Source organism: Dama dama, chromosome 7 (genome assembly GCF_033118175.1).
Source record: "Dama dama isolate Ldn47 chromosome 7, ASM3311817v1, whole genome shotgun sequence".
NCBI classification, from domain to species: domain Eukaryota; kingdom Metazoa; phylum Chordata; class Mammalia; order Artiodactyla; family Cervidae; genus Dama; species Dama dama.
Window position 1 is genome coordinate 5923379 of NC_083687.1, and position 18106 is coordinate 5941484.

Genomic DNA, 18106 nt, shown 5'->3' on the forward strand with positions numbered 1-18106 from the left:
AAAGAGAAAAAATACTGGAAGAAAATGAGAAATCTGTGGATAAATCTAAACCATCTAACATGCATAACTGGAGTTCCAAAAGAACAGGAGACAGAAAGTGGGACAAAAAATTGTGAAGAAATAATTGGGGGAAACTTATAAACTTACAGATATATGAAGCTAAGAATACTCCAAGTAGGATACAAACACAGCTACATCTAGGGACATTATCAAAAACTGCTAAAATCCAAGGACAAAGAGGAAATATTAAGAGCAACAAGAGGAGAAAAATGACATATTTGCATATAGGGGAGTAATAATAGAAGCTATGGCCATTTGTCATGACAAACAGAGGAGCCCGGCCACAAGACAAGGAAATGGAGCTCGGGCTCTAAAGTGCTGCAGAAAAACACCAGTTAACCAGAACTCTAAAGCCAGAGAAAATATACTTCAAAATTAAAGGGAAAATAAAGATACTTTCACAAATGAAAATAGAGTATTCAACACTAGCAAAACTGCATTACATTAATATAAAATAGGACAGGAAATTCTTTAGGCTGAAAAAATAGAACATCAGATGGAAATTGTAATCTAGTGGAAAGAATGAAAGGTCATTTGAAATGGTAACTATGTGGATAAATATTAAAAACTATATCTTTCTTCTTTTCTTTCTTTAAAACTCAAAGCAATGTTTAGAGCAAAAAATAATATTTTTTTATAGCGTTTATAACAAAAGCAAAAAACTATATATTGTAACCTTTAGAACAACCATAAAAACTGGAGAGATTGTCAGAGTAAATCAAAAAGTAAGATCAAACTTTACGGTGTTTTTATAAGAGACGTAGTTTCAAAATAAAGATATAAATAGACTGAAAGTAAAAGGATGGAAAAATATACACTGTGTAAATATTAAGCAGAAGAAAGCTTGAGTAGCTATATTAATATCAGACAAAAAAATTTCATGATAAAAGGTATTACCAGAGATAAAGAACATTTCATAATATCATAATGCTAAACAGATCAGTTCATTAGGAAGACACATCAGAAATGTATATGCAACTAAAAACAGAATTGCAAAACACAAAATACAAAATGACAGAACTAAAGGGAAAAAATAAAATCTACAATCCTTGATGAAGAAGCTCACTACTGTAGTAATTGATAGGTTAACTAGAAAAAAAAAATATCACTGAGGATGAAGATCTGATATTATCAACCACTTTGACCTAACTGACACTGATAAAGTACTTTACTCAAAATACATTCTCTTCAAGTGCATACAGAATATTCATCAAGACAGACCGCAGGTTGAGCCATGAAAAGTCTCAATAAATAGCAAAAGTTTTAAATTTTAGAGTATATTCTCTTACCACAACAAAATTAAATTAGAAATAATAAGACATTCAAATGTTAATATTTGTAAATTCAACAATATATCTAAAGAGTCAATAGATTAAAGGAGAAAATATAAGGAAAATTAGAAAATATTTCAAACTGACAGCAAAAACATGAAAATTTGTGCAACACAGTCAGTTCAGTCACTTAGTCGTGTCCAACTCTTTGTGACCCCATGGACTGCAGCACACCAGGCCTCCCTGTCCATCACCAACTCCTGGAGTTTACTCAAACTCATGTCCATGGAGTTGGTGATGCCATCCAACCATCTCATCCTCTGTTGTCCCCTTCTCCTCCTGCCCTCAATCTTTCCCAGCATCAGGGTGTTTTCCAATGAGTCAGTTCTTCACGTCAGGTGGCCAAAGTATTGAAGTTTCATTCAACATCAGTCTTTCCAAAGAATATTCAGGAATGATTTCCTTTAGGATGGGCTGGTTGGATCTCCTTGCAGTCCAAGAGACTCTCAAGACTCTTCTCCAACACCACAGTTCAAAAGCATCAATTCCTCAGGCTCAGCTTTCTTTATAGTCCAACTCTCACATCCATACATGACCACTGGAAAAACCATAGCTTTAACTAGATGGACCTTTGTTGGCAAAGTAATGTCTCTGTTTTTTAACATGCTGTCTAGGTTGTGGAACACAGTAAAAAGAAGAAAGTCGACAAATTACAGTCTGTGGGCCAAATCCAGTCCACCAGTAATTTCTGTAAATGCAATTTCACAGTATACTTCACACTCCTTTGTTTATGTATTGAGAATGGCTGCTTTCATGCTGTAATAGCAGAGCTGAGTAACTAACAGACCACGGGACCTACAAAGCCTAACATATTTACTATCTAGTATTTTACAGAAAAAGCTTAAAGCTTGCTCATCCTGGCTTAGAGGGAAATAAACATTTTTAAATGTTTACATTTAAAAAACAAGAAAAAATTCAATCAACAGTCTAAGTGTCACATTCAGTTCAGTTCAGGTCAGTCGCTCAGTCGTGTCCTACTCTTTGCGACCCCATGAACTGCAGCATGCTAGGCCTCCCTGTCCATCACCAACTCCCAGAGTTTACTCAAACTCATGCCCATCGAGTCGGTGATGCCATCCAGCCATCTCATCCTCTGTCGTCCCCTTCTCCTCCTGCCCCCAATCCCTCCCAGCATCATGGTCTTTTCCAACAATTGCACTCATCTCACACGCTAGTAAAGTAATGCTAAAAATTCTCCAAGCCAGGCTTCAGCAATACGTGAACCGAGAACTCCAGATGTTCAAGCTGGTTTTAGAAAAGGCAGAGGAACCAGAGATCAAATTGCCAATATCCGCTGGATCATCGAAAAAGCAAGAGAGTTCCAGAAAAACATCTATTTCTGCTTTATTGACTACGCCAAAGCCTTCGACTGTGTGGATCACAATAAACTATGGAAAATTCTGAAAGAAATGGGAACACCAGACCACCTGACCTGCCTCTTGAGAAACCTGTATGCAGGTCAGGAAGCAACAGTTAGAACTGGACATGGAACAACAGACTGGTTCCAAATAGGAAAAGGAGTACGTCAAGACTGTATATTGTCACCCTGCTTATTTAACTTCTATGCAGAGCACATCATGAGAAACACTGGGCTGGAGGAAGCACAATCTGGAATCAAGATTGCCGGGAGAAATATCAATAACCTCAGATATGCAGATGACACCACCCATATGGCAGAGAGTGAAGAGGAACTAAAAGGCCTCTTGATGAAAGTGAAGGAGGAGAGTGAAAAAGTTGGCTTAAAGCTTAACATTCAGAAAACTAAGATCATGGCATCTGGTCCCATCACCTCATAGGAAATAGATGGGGAGACAGTGGAAACAGCATCAGACTTTATTTTTGGGGGCTCCAAAATCACTGCAGATGGTGATTGCAGCCATGAAATTAAAAGACGCTTACTCCTTGGAAGGAAAGTTATGACCAACCTAGATAGCATATTAAAAAGCAGAGACATTACTTTGCCAACAAAGGTCCATCTAGTCAAGGCTATGGTTTTTCCAATGGCCATGTATGGATGTGAGAGTTGGACTGTGAAGAAAGCTGAGCGCCAAAAAATTGATGCTTTTGAACTGTGGTGTTGGAGAAGACTCTTGAGAGTCCCTTGGACTGCAAGGAGATCCAACCAGTTTATCCTGAAGGAGATCAGTCCTGGGTGTTCACTGGAAGGACTGATGCTGAAGCTGAAACTCCAATACTTTGGCCACCTCATGCGAAGAGTTGCCTCGCTGTCACATTAAGAAGCTATAAAAATAGATGACAAAGTTTAAGCCCAAAGTAGGAGGAAGGAAATAATAAAGAGCAGAAATCAATGAAATGGAAAGCAGACCAAAAAGAAATTATCAACTAAAAACTGTTCACTCCTTGAAATGACCAATTAAACTGATAAAACTTCTAGTTAGTTTAAGAAGAAAACAAAAATTACCAATATTAGGGAAAAAAATGACATGACATCATTAGTGATCCTAAAGAAATAAAAAATACATAATAAAGGAATACTACTATGAACAACTTTACACTGGTAGGTACATTTGACAATCAAGGTAAAATGGACAAATTTCTTGCAAAACATTATTCTGCAAAACTGACATGAAGAAAAAGAATAGGTCCTAGGGTGAATATTCAACAAAACGGTAGAACAGGCAGTTCCAAACACCCGACCTTCCACAGGAAACAGTGAAATACACGCCTGAACTGTCAGGCAAAAACAACTTTCTCAAAAGTTTGGAAAATCCTCAAAGGTTCACAGCAACCAAGCAAACGCTGAATCAAGACACAGGCCACACAGAAACCTGTAGGGGGACTGCCCTGGTGGTGCAGTGGATAGGAATCCGCCTGCCAATGCAGGGGACACGGTTCCACCCCTGACCTAGGAAGACCCCACATGCCTCAGAGCAACTAGGCCCCACAACCGCTGAGCCTGCGCTCCACAGCAGAGAAGCCAGCACAATGAGGAGCCCGCACACAGCAAGGAAGAGCAGCCCCTGCTCACCGCAACTCAAGAAAGCCCACACGAGAGCCACAGAGACCCAGTGCAGCCAAAAAAATAATTGAAAACAAAAACAGAAACATAGGAAAGCCGAGTGGCATCTTCACTTGCCCTTCCCCCACCACCTCCCTACCCCTCCCTGCAGCAGCCCGTACTCCTGGTGTGGGACCCTTGTCCCTGGTTCCAGGCAGAGCAGAGCAGAACTCACAGCTTACTGTGTCTGTTCTATCCTGTATCTGAAGGACTGAAGCAAGCCATCACGTCTACTTTACCAAGCTCAGGGCCTACACCGGGCAGAAGGGCAGTCTGCATGGCTCAGAAACAGTGTGAGGCAGACAAAAGGCCTGGGATAAAAGCTGATGGGTGAGACATACAACAGAACACCTACTATCTGGGAGCGAAAGCCATGAAGAGAATTTCCTTGGGAAATTAGGGCATTCAAAAGCACCTTCGTGTGCTGGGGAATTCAGAAACCAGGCACACACCCAGTACAGGGTGCATGCTCAGAAATACCCAAGAAGACACTAAGCCTTTGCCACTGGCTGATCTGTAGGCTCAGTGCATGCTTGCGTGTTAAGTCACTTCAACCCTGTGACCCCATGGACTTTAGCCTGCCAGGCTTCTCTGTCCATAGGACTTCCCAGGCAGGAATACTGGAGTGGGTTGCCACTTCCTCCACCGGGGGACCTTCCCGACCCAGGGGTCGAGCCTGAGTCTCCTTGGCTGCTGCAGTGCAGGCAGACTCTTTACCATTGCGCACCCAGGCTCGGTGCAGCGCTGGCTAAACGCTGAAGGTGCTAGCACACAGCTGAAGCTCAGGAGAGACTGCTGTTTGCTCCTGGTACTCAAGGAAATCTCTGTCAAAACAATAGTTGAACACAAGCTAAAGGAACAGAGACTTCAGTGACGAAACATGACAAGGAATACAGTTTTTGCAAAAATAATCTGGAACTAAACACATGGACAACTACAGCCTTCGACAATCACAAACAGCACACTATGGAGGAGACAGAGAATCTGATTTCCAAAGTACTACATTATAATATTTGCACACCCAATTTTCATAAAAAACACAAATAATACAAAGAAACAGGAAAGTATACAAAGTGAAAAAAAATTGAATTAAGTTGTCCCTGAGGACACCTAGATACTGAATTTAGTAAACAAAGACTTTAAACCAACTGTCTTATGGTCTAAGACCTAGAGTAAACCATGAGCAAAGACGTAAAGGAAATTAGGAAAACAATGTATGAACAAAATGAGAATATCATAAAGAGGTAGAAATTATGAAAGGCCACCAAATAGAAATTCTGGAGCTGAAAAGTACAACTAAACTGAAAAATTTGTTACAGGAGTTTAACAAAACTAAGCAGATAGAAAAAAGAATCAGCAGATTTTAAACGTTCCAAATTTGATAAAAGATATGAATCTACACATCCAAGAAGCCCAACAAACTCCAAACAGGAGAAACTCAAAGAGATTCATGTTGAAGACGTGTTATAGTTAAACTATCAAAAGTCAAAGTCAACAGAAGCAGCAAGAGGAAAGCAAGTTCTTCACATATAAGCCATTTTTAGTAAGACGAACAGCTTATTTCTCACAAAAATCATGAAGGCCAGAAGACAGTGAGAGAACATGTTTAAAATGCTATAAGAGAAAACAAAAATCTGTCAAGTAAGAATTCTATATCTAGAAAGAATGGAGGAGGAATCAAGACTTTCCTAGATAAAAACTAAAGGAATCTGTTGCTAGCAACTCTGCCCTCCAAGAGATGATAAGGGAACCCTTCAGGTTGAAACGACAGGAAATTAGACAGTGACTCAAAGCTACATGGAGAAATACAGGACACTTATAGCAAATATGTCCTTGTTTTTCTTTGTTATGGCTCAGTCTGTATTTCCCTTATTCTCTTTCCTCTCTGCCTTAATTTCATTCTCTTTGAAAGAGAGGTAATATGACTAAATAAGAAAGAACTCAGCAATAGGAGTTAGAACGCCTATACTAAATCATGCTCCACTCATTTGGAGGCTATGAATCTGAAGGCAAATTACTAAATGTTTGGAAGACTAAGTTTTTATGAAAAATAGGGGAAATATTCTGACTCTCATAGGTTGTTAGAATTAACAGCAATTCTGAATGTCTTAGGTTTTTTTCATACACAATTCAAGTAAAAACTGAACACAGTAGTCTCTTCTTTCTCTGTTCCTTAAACTGGCCACAGAGTTATACTGTTTTACTGTTTATGTTAGTTTTACTATTTGTTATAATATTAATAATTGTACTGATAACTGCTATTAATTGAAGGAACTCTAAGGCAAACTGCTGACATTTATAGGAAGATGGTTTTACATCAGCAGAAATCCACATAATGCTGTCTTTTACTTCTTTTCCAGGGATTTGGGTCAGAAAACCTCTGTTGAACGTGTATACTTCCAGAGCAGACCTGAGGTGCAGGTAAACAGTGAATAATGATAATAATCACCATCATGGGGAATTCCCTGGCTCCATGCTTTCACTACTAAAGGTGCAAGTCTGATCCCTGGTTGGGAAACCAAGATTCCCACAAGCAGCAGCAACCAATACACGTACTGCTTACCACGTGCCAGGCTACTCCAGTAAGGCAGGTATGCTAGTGTTTCTGTTTTTAAAATGGAGGAAACTGACGCACAGTGAAGGCAAGGGACTTGGACAATATTAATCACTCACAGAAGCAGGCCCTTTATAATGGGCTTGGGTAGTTAGAAACTCTCACAGGTCTACAGAGAACAACAAAGACTGAGATCATCACAGTGGGGGGAGAGGAGACAGGAGGCCACAAAAGAAACTGCCTTTTGCCAGGGCAAAAAGTCGCAAGCAAATTGACCCTGCTTTTTACCACCCATCTGTCAGGCTTTTAAAATGCTGTGTTGAGAAGGAATAAGAAGAGATTTGAGAAGTTTTAAACTCTGAGTTTTGCTATTAGGTTTGGACTAGAGCTTCACTTTGCTTCCATGGTGCAGGGTCAACAAAATCACCCAATATTCTCCAGCCAAATGGTTTCTGTCTTAATTTCCTTTATCCCACTATAGGGAGGTAGGTCCTAGCAGCCCTAACTTATTTTGAGTTTGTTACAAGTTTATTCATTCAACAATCATTTAGTGCTAAAACCCTGTGCTAGGTGTTGTTGAAATAAAGATAAATAAAACATGATCCTACTCCTTGAATGGCTCACAGTCTGGTGGGCATGAGAAATACAAACAAAAAAATATTTAAACCAGAGGGAGTCTGGAGATGGGAGGTTAGCTTTCTCTAAAGATAGAAGATCTAAGAGGCACTGATCATACAAAACTGTCTACAAAGTGGCAATTCAACCTAAGAGAGTGATATTTGAGCTGGTTCTTGCTGGGTGAAAAGGAAGGGAAAGGAAGGCATTGGAGGCAAGTACAGAGGAGGCCACCGCTCAGTAACTTACAAGTGGACACTGTGTGCCTCTCATACTCATTCTACATAAAGCAGGAAATGAAAACACACGTGACACCACTTTGATTTTTCTTGAAATTAGAACATTATATCTCTACTGCATAGGACAATTAAAAGTTTAAAGTATCTTTTCTTGAATCCACTAATATAATACTTTTTCCAAACTAAGAAGTGATAAAAATGTAAAAACTCTCAAAATCTCCCAGCCATAAAATGTACAACATAGATACAAAATGCTAGAAATTCCAATACATATTCAGTGATACAGATCTCATATTTCCTGGGTTAGCTAGGAGCCCACAGGACTATGGAGGTTTTTCAAGTGTGGTTATTTAAAAGTTATAATTTTGTTTGGCATTTTCCATGGGATTAGTCATGGGTAGTAAGTGAAGATTGCAAAGTCTGAAGTACTTAGGTGCTCAATGTATTTATCTTTTCGTGGACTTCATAAACCACTTAGCTGGCAGTTTCTGTTTAAAACTCACAAGCATTCTTTCATCTGTTTAACCTGTCATTATGTGGCTGCTTAGCACCAAGCCAGACCTTAAGACCATGTTGGGAAAACAAGCTGGTCAGAAAACTTGCTTCCAATTAGGTCGTTGACTTACTGCCAATTTTGTTTAACCAATGAATTTTGACTATAAGAAAGATCAGTCTTCTCTGAACAGAATCTTCACTGAATAGAATCAATTCCACTGCCAGACTCAAACTCCCTACCCCAGACAGCAAGAAGTGAGCTCCTAGTCAGATTCACTGTATTCTAGAGCAGCCCAGCGAACAGAAACGCAACAGCGGGCCATTCTGCGTGCCTGTCTTGCCACGTTTCCTTCCCTAGTTATACACTTCCACTCTCAAATCTCCACCAACAACCACCACATTGGAACGTATATTAAGACTCCTACTGTGGCAATTCCCTGGTGGTCCAGTGGTTAAGACTCCATGCTTCCACCGCAGAGGGCATGGGTTCCATCCCTGGTTGAGGAACTAAGACCCCCCATGCTGTGTGGCGTGGCCAAAAAATTAAAAACAAACAAACAAACAAAAAGACTCCTACTATTAATCTTGAATGTCAAAGATGCCAATATGAGAGTTTCAACTTTCAGTAAGCTTATTTCCCCAAATCCTGTTGTTTCATTTCCCGCCCAGGGTTATTAAAAAGCGCAGTCGGTTAGAAAAACCACAGTAAAAGCTGGAGTTACATCACAACCATACAGTGGCAGTTGGTAAATGATTTGATGTGAAGTGATATCGAAAGTTCTCTTAAACCTATGAAGGGAAACATAACTAATTTATAGAAAAAAATCCTGTAATATTCTGATATAAGTGCTTGCTTTCGTAGTTCCACTGCATAACTTTTTAATATTCTTAACTTAATACTACTTGAATAAAAATTAGGAAACCAAAATCCTTTCCTAGCCCCAGGACAGCAACCTTTTTCTGCAAAGGGTCAAAAAATAATTATTTTAGGTTTGGTTGCGGGGTGGGGCAGGATCTACACCATTCGTGTCACAACTAATGTTCTTGTGGCGAGAAAGCAACAGCGCGGGCCATACTTACACGAGAGCGTGGACAGGCTCCGATAAAAGCTTATTTATGCTAGTATCTTACACAAGGAAATGCAAACTATCCTTTAAACGAAAGAACAGCTTTAAAAAACAAAACAAAACACAGCGGGAGGAGGGAGGAGGGGGATGAAGTAAGAGAGGAAGAAATTAAAAAACAGAGAATCAGTTAGGTGAAGGGTTAACTCCATTAGGTTACCTTCTGCGGATCTGAATTCTTCTCCCACTGAAGCACTTTTTATACCCAGGTTATCATCACTGTCACATTCTGTAAGGAAGAATCAATAAACGCAAATGTACTTCTGAAAAAGTTACCGTGCTATTAATTTATGTACTCTAAAATGGTATGACTTTCAATGTCTCCTCCCATACCCAAGCTTACTAATTACAATCATTAGTATTACACAACTTTCCCTAGTATTTTTTAAAAAATGATTATCAAATACTACTACTTAAATCAAGAAAAAATAAAAATGAAATAGGTAATTCACTTTTAGCTCTACATTCAAAAAATTATTGGAAAAAGTTTTTTTGTATGTTTAGGAAATAAGTTTCAGTATTTTTTTTTAAACTGTAAATTTGAAAAAGCTAATATATTTGGATCCAGCAAATAGATTCCAAAGTTTCATTGGCATTAAATCATCTTTAAAAGATTTTTTAGTGGTGACAAAAAAAATTCTCCTGTAGTTTGAAAATCACAAGCATTCATCTCTATAGAGACATACGTTTATTATTAATAATGCCTCTGCATGCCACAGACTCAGCTGATGTCTTATATGCTTACTAGTGAGAGCCCTCAGGCTTTAAAACAATGACATGGTTAACAAAAGCCACTTAAACCACCAGGAACCTGGCTCTCACTTTCACTACATTTATATAAATTTCTATCAGAGTGACTGAATCAGGGTTTAAATAACTGAATACAAATCATATGGACATGTATATGAAAATATGTAAAATACTCAAATATACATTTAAAAATTAATCAATTTACCATAGTCTACAAATAGAAACCTCTGTATAACTCTTATATTCCTTTAGTGCAAAAATTTATTATGTCATCTTTTGCTATTCCAGCAAAAACAATGTTTTTTTCTACAATATGTTATATACACTTACTACTTCAAATATTTTAAGCTATGTTTTAGTGAAATAAAACATTACATTTACAATTTGAAGAACAGAAAAATTAATTCTTCAAACATTAGGAACAAAGAAAATGCCCAAGCTTTCCATTATTATAATTCAAAGTCAAGGCCAGTCAAAAGCAGCGTGTTGTAACTGGTCTAAATAATCCATCACTGCAGTGAAGGCTTATGTGGGCCTGAGGACTACGAGTCTGACACTAGATTGTAAACATTCTTTAAGGTTTCTTTTGCCTCAATCAGCACCACCCACAAAACAGAAAATCATGATTAATTTTTTCTGTCTTCAGTACCCTGCATAGAATTAATTGTATCATATGGAAAGAGGCAGACAGAAGCTCAGAATTAGGTTTAACAGCTATTTCACATAATGCCTATTCAACAGGGCACGCCACTGCTTCAGTCACCTAAACTTTCACAGCAGGGGTAAACTCATGTGCCCTATTTTCAAGATGGCTTTAGAAACCTGTGTAATTGGTACCAACCTCCATCCCATTCATTTCAAAATGAAGACACAAACCAAAAAAATACAACAAAGTCCCAGGGTCATAAACCAGATGGCCACGAACAGTGTTCAGATTCAACAAAAATCATTTTGAAACGTACTATGTTTTAAACAGACTTTACTAAAGTCTTTAAACAGTAAACAGACTTTACTAAAGTCTGTTTTCAATTTAAATTCAGTACTTCATAACAGCCTATGCTCTAGTTCACCCTTGTATTACTGAGGAAAAAATATTCTAGGAAAGTTCAAACTTTATATAAAATTCAAAGGAAGATGTTTAATTACTGAAGAACTATAAACACCTAAATACACAAAACTTTTTAAAGAGAAAATCTAACATAAAGGCAATCAATATTCTTGAACTAACCTATAAGATAATGTCAAGTTCTTTACACAAACAGATCTTTAAGAGCTTATATAAAACCAAGTAGCAGTTATTTTATCTTAGAGCACGTGACAACCAGGAGCAACATCACACAGCGCAGATAAAAACGCCGCCGACCTGGCTCCTCTAACGCAGCCTGCCTCACACACTGTGACTGCAGTTGTACAGTCGAGAGAAGAAAACAGGGCCTCTTAGTTCACTTACAAAAGATCCTAGGGAACTTACGATGACAAGTCGACTATGTTTGACACACAACCAGCTTACTTTTTAAAGGACCAGAATGCACAATCAAATCTTTTTATCTGCTACAAAGAGAAAAAGCATCTTCCCAACTGCTAATTTTTGAAGTGTTCATAGTTGGTATCTACACATACTCTGCAAAGTCATTAGACTGTAGCAGAGCGTCTCTCATCTTCATCCTTCAAGGATGTGGTAAGAGCCAACAATGCACACTGGATTCTCTACGACATAAAATCGGGGCTTCGCATCAATGAGAACCTCAGCCTTCGCAGACGATGGCTCTGGCCCCAGCCAGCTATTTCAACATGGGCCTCTGTTCCGCCATGTACGAAAGGGGGCAACCTAACACATCCCACCTCACAGTGATGCAAGAAGGATTAAATAACACGCGGAAGAAGTTCTTTGACTGTTATAAACATCTTCAACACTACAAATACAAAAAACACCTAGCATGGGAGCTGGCACACAGTAGGTCCTCAGTAAAAAGATGAGTTCCCTTTTTCTTCTTTAAAACAACACTGAAGTGACAAGTTGTTGACTGCATCGTTGAAATATGGGGCCTGAGTTAGAGTGAACACATATTTGTGAATAAAATGTGAAAGTTTTAAAAAAAGAAAAAGCCTACCAGGCTCCTCTGACCAGGATCACTAGAAAGCATCCATGTATCTTGGTAAACTTTTAAAAAGTGAAAATCAGTACAATATAAAATAGAACTAATAGAAGGATAAGGGGGCCATGGGTGTCAATTCAGGACAGGTTAATATTTTTACATGTCTCCACAGGGATACACACATACTGTAATCAAAATGCTGGTGCTGGAACCCTGATGCATAGGAGACTGAGTTTACAGGGCAAAAACCATGACACATTCAAAACTCAATCTTAATTTAAAGGCTCATCTTGCTACAGAGAGTAACCGATTGATCCCAAACAGTATCCACAGTAACATTCCGTACCTATGAGCGTGTGCAGGGTGCACGCCGATGTTTGTGCACTGAGAGATGCTTCTCAGTTCTAATGCATATTAAATACCATTTCTTAACAAAAACTATTATTATTCTTAAGGCCATTTGTTAGGAAAGGTGAAGGAATAAAGTTACCCACAAAAATCACTGGTCTTTGATTTTCCAATTAGTTATAAAGTTTATTACCAGGCCTTTCACAGTCTTCCATGAAGGAAAAAAAAAGATAACTGTCTTAAATCAAACTGAATCTGAACATACTATGATTCAGTATAACACTGTTTGAAATTTCAGAGTTACAAAAGCATCTTTAAATTCAGACCTAAATGAAATATGTGACTTAAAGGCTATACTTCTTTGGCCACTTAATTTTAATAATTTTCATTAATTTTAAAATGCATTCGCTATAGCATATGAAAAGATGCTCATTTGGAAAATGGAAATGACCAAAATTAGACACCACTATGTACCCACTAGGATGGTTACTATCCAAAACAAAAATCAGAAAATAACAATTGTTAGCAAGGATGTAGAGAAACTGAAGCCTTCATGGCCTATTGGTGGGAATGTAAAATATTATAGTCCATGTGGAAAATAGTATGGAGGTTTCTCAAAAAATTAGAAACAGAACCACCATGTGATCCAGCAACCACATGTCTGGGCATGTACTCACAGAAACTGAAAGCAGGGTCTGGGAGAAAGGTCTGCCCCCATGGTTAGAGCAACATGGTTCACAACAGCTGAAGCGTGGACACACACCAAGTGTCCACCAGTGGGTAAAAGGATAGCAAAAGGGGTACAGACATACAACCGAGTATTACTCAGCCTTAAAGAGGACCCTCTGACACAGGCTATAACATGGGCAAAACCTGAGGAAACGTTTTTCTCAGTGAAATAATAAGCCAGTCACAAAAACAGAAAGGCAGCATGATTTCACTTACAGGACACACTCAGGATAGTCAAATTCATAGACAGGAGACAGAATGCTGGCTCCCCAGGGGCTGGGGGAAGGACAGTGGTGAGTAATTGTTTAACGGGCATGGGGTTTCAGTTTTCAAGATGAAAGGAGTTCTGGGGATGGAGGGTGGTGATGGCCACACAACAATGTGAAGGCAGTTAATACCACACAACAGGTTTCCCAGGTGGCTCAGTGGTAAAGAATCTGCCTGCAATGCAGGAGATCTGGGTCCGATCCCTGGGTTGGGAAGATCCCATGGAGAAGGAAATAGAAACTCATTCTAATATTTTTGCCTGGAAAAACCCATGAACACAGCAGCCTGGCAGGCTACAGTCCATGTGGTCACAAAGAGTCGGACGTGACTGAGTGACATTTCAGAATGGTTAACATGGTAAATCTTACATGTGAAAGTATTAAGTTGCTCAGTCGTGTCTAACCCTGAAACCCTACAGACTGTAGTCCCCACAGGCTCCTCTGTCCATGGAATTCTCCAGGCAAGAATACTGGAGTGAGTAACCATTCCCTTCTCCAAGGTATATTCCCAACCCAGGGATAGAACCTGGGTCTCCTACATTGCAGCTGGACTCTTTACCATCTGAGTCATCAGGGAAGCCCAATCTTATGTATATTTTAGTACAATTAAAAAAAGAAAACAGTGGAAAGAAAATCTAAAAATATACACATAGTGGCTGGGAATCATGTTTCCTTTTTATGTCAGTCAGTTCAGTTGCTCAGTCGTGTCCGACTCTTTGAGACCCCATGGACTGCAGCACGCCAGGCCTCCCTGTCCATCACCAACTCCCGGAGTCCACCCAAACCCATTTCCATTGAGTCGGTGATGCCATCCAACCATCTCATCCTCTGTCGTCCCCTTCTCCTTCTGCCCTCAATCTTTCCCAGCATCAGGGTCTTTCCCAGTGAGTCAGTTCTTCACATCAGGTGGCCCAAGTATTGGAATTTCAGCTTCAGCATCACTCCTTCCAATGAATATTCAGGAATGATTTCCTTTAGGATGGACTGGTTGGATCTCCTTGCAGTCCAAGGGACTCTCAAGAGTCTTCTCCAACACCACAGTTCAAATGCATCAATTGTTCACTGCTTAGCTTTCTTCATAGTCCAACTCTCACATCCATACATGACCAATGGAAAAACGATAGCCTTGACTAGACGGACCTCTGTTGGCAAAGTAATATCTCTGCTTTTTAATATGTTGTCTAGGTTGGTCATTACTTTCCTTCCAAGGAGTAAGCGTCTTTTAATTTCATGGCTGCAATCACCATCTGCAGTGATTTTGGAGCCCAGAAAAATAAAGTCAGCCACTGTTTCTACTGTTTCCCCATCTATTTGCCATGAAGTGATGGGACCGGATGCCATGATCTTAGTTTTCTGGAATGTTGAGCTTTAAGCCAACATTGTCACTCTCCTCTTTCACTTGCATCAAGAGGCTCTTTAGTTCTTCTTCACTTTCTGCCATAAGGGTGATGTCATCTGCATATCTGAGGTTATTGATATTTCTCCCGGCAATCTTGATTCCAGCTTGTGCTTCCTCCAGCCCAGTGTTTCTCATGATGTAGTCTGCATAGAAGTTAAATAAGCAGGGTGACAATATACAGCCTTGACGTACTCCTTTTCCTATTTGGAACCAGTCTGTTCCATTTCCAGTTCCAACTGTTGCTTCCTGACCTGCATACAGATTTCTCAAGAGGCAGGTAAGGTGCTCTGGTATTCCCACCTCTTTAAGAATTTTCCAGTTTACTGTGATCCACACAGTCAAAGGCTTTGGCAGAGTCAATAATTAATAATACCTGCTATTTACGGAGCACCTATGTGCTTTCTGGGCTTCCCTGATAGCTCAGTTGGTAAAGAATCCGCCTGCAATGCAGGAGACCTGGGTTCGATCCCTGGGTTGGAAAGATGCCCTGGAGAAGGGAAAGGCTACCCACTCCAGTATTCTGGCCTGGAGAATTCCATGGACTGTATAGTCCATGGGGTCGCAGAGAGTCGCACACAACTGAGCGACTTTCACTTCACTTCACTATGCACTTTCCTACTCTAGACACTATATGTATCACTAATTCTTACAAACTTAAGAGATATGAAGGTGAGACTCACAAAAAGTTGAACAACTTTGCCTGAAATCAGAAGCAGCAACGTTAGCATTTGAACAAAAGCCCATGCCCTTCTTTATACACTGCATTGCCTCTGTTTATCACAAAAATTCAAAATAAAGTACACATGTTCCCCCAAAGAGCAGTAAGTTCAAATGAGCACTGACTATGAATAAATGATTTTAAAAATATGTAGAGTATAAGAAATATTCATAAAAGAACTTCGGTATATAACAATAGCCTACACCTTACCTCTAACCCTAACATACCCATGCAGACCTATTTATATGCAGCTTTCACTCCAAATAAAGTTGAAAGAAAGGCAAAATCATAACAGGTCTCAATACCAAAGCAATGCTCCCAAGAGCAGCAGGATGAAGACAAGGGGGCTGGCTTAGGTGGCAAAGGTAAAAGTTAAATATTTTATGATATTACATAGATGTTTTTAAGGACCGGGGAAGGGATGGTAAAAGAACGGAAGAAAAAGCAGTTAAAAAAGCCACGGACACAGGGAATCCGACTCGGTACTCGGCAATGTGGGAAAAGAATCTAAAAGAGGGTTTACAGGCGTATGTGTAACTCACTCACATGGCTGTACACCCGAAACTAACACGACACTGCAAAGCAACTATACTCCAATAAAAATATTAATCAAAATATTTTTAAAAAGAAAGGAAAGGAAAAAAAGGCACAAACAAAAAAAGCAAGTGAATGAAAACAAAAACTACAGAATAGGAAGATAAAATTCAGTGCTAAAATATGACATAAATAAGCAAAATAGAGTTGACTTTCCTTTCAAGAGCACGAGTGTGCCAGCAGCTTAATGGTTCCTAACTTTGAATTGATCCATTGCAATGAGTGATCAGAGCAAAGTTCTTCAGAATAGATCTTCAATCAAAATGTGGCTTTACATATATGAAATGAAGAAATTAGCAAGGAGGAGGGCATACTTGGGAAATGTAAAGGCAAATAATAAACATTCCAAGAAGTAGTCAGTTTCTCATTGAAGTCATTCATCAATACCTTCAAAGTCTTTCCATGGCTGCAACTTATTAGGATATTTTAAAACTATTCTTTTATTCTCTCTTACCCACATTTACTTCAGAAATTAAAAAAAAAAACAAAAACCATCTGGGTCCCTAGAATTATATCCTTTCCTAAATATTGGTTAGTTAAACTGGCCACCAGCATGCATTCACTGAACAATCTCAGAAAGGCAGAGAGTGCAGGACAGGCGCTCCTAGCCCTTCAAAGCAAAAAAGATCGCTCACGGCTGCATCCTGTCACTGTCAACCTCCTAAATGCTCTTTTTTTGTTTTGGTATTGCCATATTTACTGCTTTCTGGTTTCTCCTATAAGCACTTTGCTTTCTGAAAAACTGAAGATAAATTTAGAATTTCCAAAACAAAATGAAGATCCAGATTCTGAGCTTTGCAAAACTCTAATAGCATATTTCAAACCATTAAATATACGAATATAAATTTTATCCTTTAGACGAAAAAGGGCTCCAGAAAATCACGAATTCATTCTCCTTCTAATACACTCAAAATGAAAGTAGATAAGGAATGAAACACAACAGAAGCATGAGTGCGTGGCGGTTTAGTAAGCAGGCGGCAGGGCGAGAGTGGACAGCAGTTTATTGGCGTCTCTCAGCAGTGAAGTCTCCTCCTTTTGGGCGGTTTGCCCTGAGGCTGCAGCTGCATACCTTTGGTGGTGTCAGATATGCTATTTAACAAGGCACACATCATATCTCCCTCTAAGTGGTGAGGGTTGAGTATATGTGCTGGCCTCTGAGTCTTCTTAAACTGATTCTCTAGCTCCAGAAAACCTTGATCTCCTGAGAGGATGGTGAAAGGAATCTGCTTGGGCAGCTGTTCATCTAGACGGCCAGCCTAAGTTGGAACAAATGGCACACATCAAATCAGCATCCGTGCTTCCAATCAAGTTACAAGCTATTTCAGAATGAACGCCTACCTAGAAAGATGTATTTAGTGTATCCCCTTGCTCCCACTAAAGTATGATATAAAGATCTCATTCACAAATAAAATATATTAATACCATATTTAAAAAATGTAAAGTGCTGTCAACTTTAAGATAAACTGTTTAATGTGCCACTAAGAGAGAAAGAAAAAAGAGAAGGACCCCATATAAAGGTGGAAGAGTAACAGGGCTAAAGTAAGCAAAGTAACAGTAAGGCAAGCAAGCTCAACCTTAAAACTAGCTAGATGGAAAAAGAAATTATCTTGTGGTTTAAAACATAAGCAGCAGTCAACAAGTCTACAGAGTAAATTCATGTTATCAGGGTGACACAGAAACGCTTAAGCAGAAAATTTAATTTAAACTGGGTCTCAGGTGGGTCGTTTCTCCAGGCGACTAGCTGAGACAGAAGCAAATGCATATTCCAC

General features: G+C 39.2%; 1 protein-coding gene across 5 annotated transcripts in view; it reads right to left on the minus strand.

Annotated features, from left to right (window-relative positions):
• The window catches only part of ZNF451 (zinc finger protein 451), a 126776-nt gene that overhangs the window by 6451 nt on the left and 102219 nt on the right, over nucleotides 1-18106 (minus strand). For 2 of the 5 annotated variants that reach the window (XM_061146330.1, XM_061146331.1), the window contains exons 13-14: nucleotides 17407-17593; nucleotides 9598-9666 (exon numbers count right to left, since the gene is read on the minus strand). The exons of 1 other annotated variant lie outside the window; for it this stretch is intronic. In XM_061146330.1, coding sequence (XP_061002313.1) covers nucleotides 9598-9666; nucleotides 17407-17593 — 256 coding nt within the window. The remainder of the gene's footprint in view (nucleotides 1-9597; nucleotides 9667-17406; nucleotides 17594-18106) is intronic. 2 more of the 5 variants (XM_061146333.1, XM_061146332.1) reach the window with 2 other exon arrangements.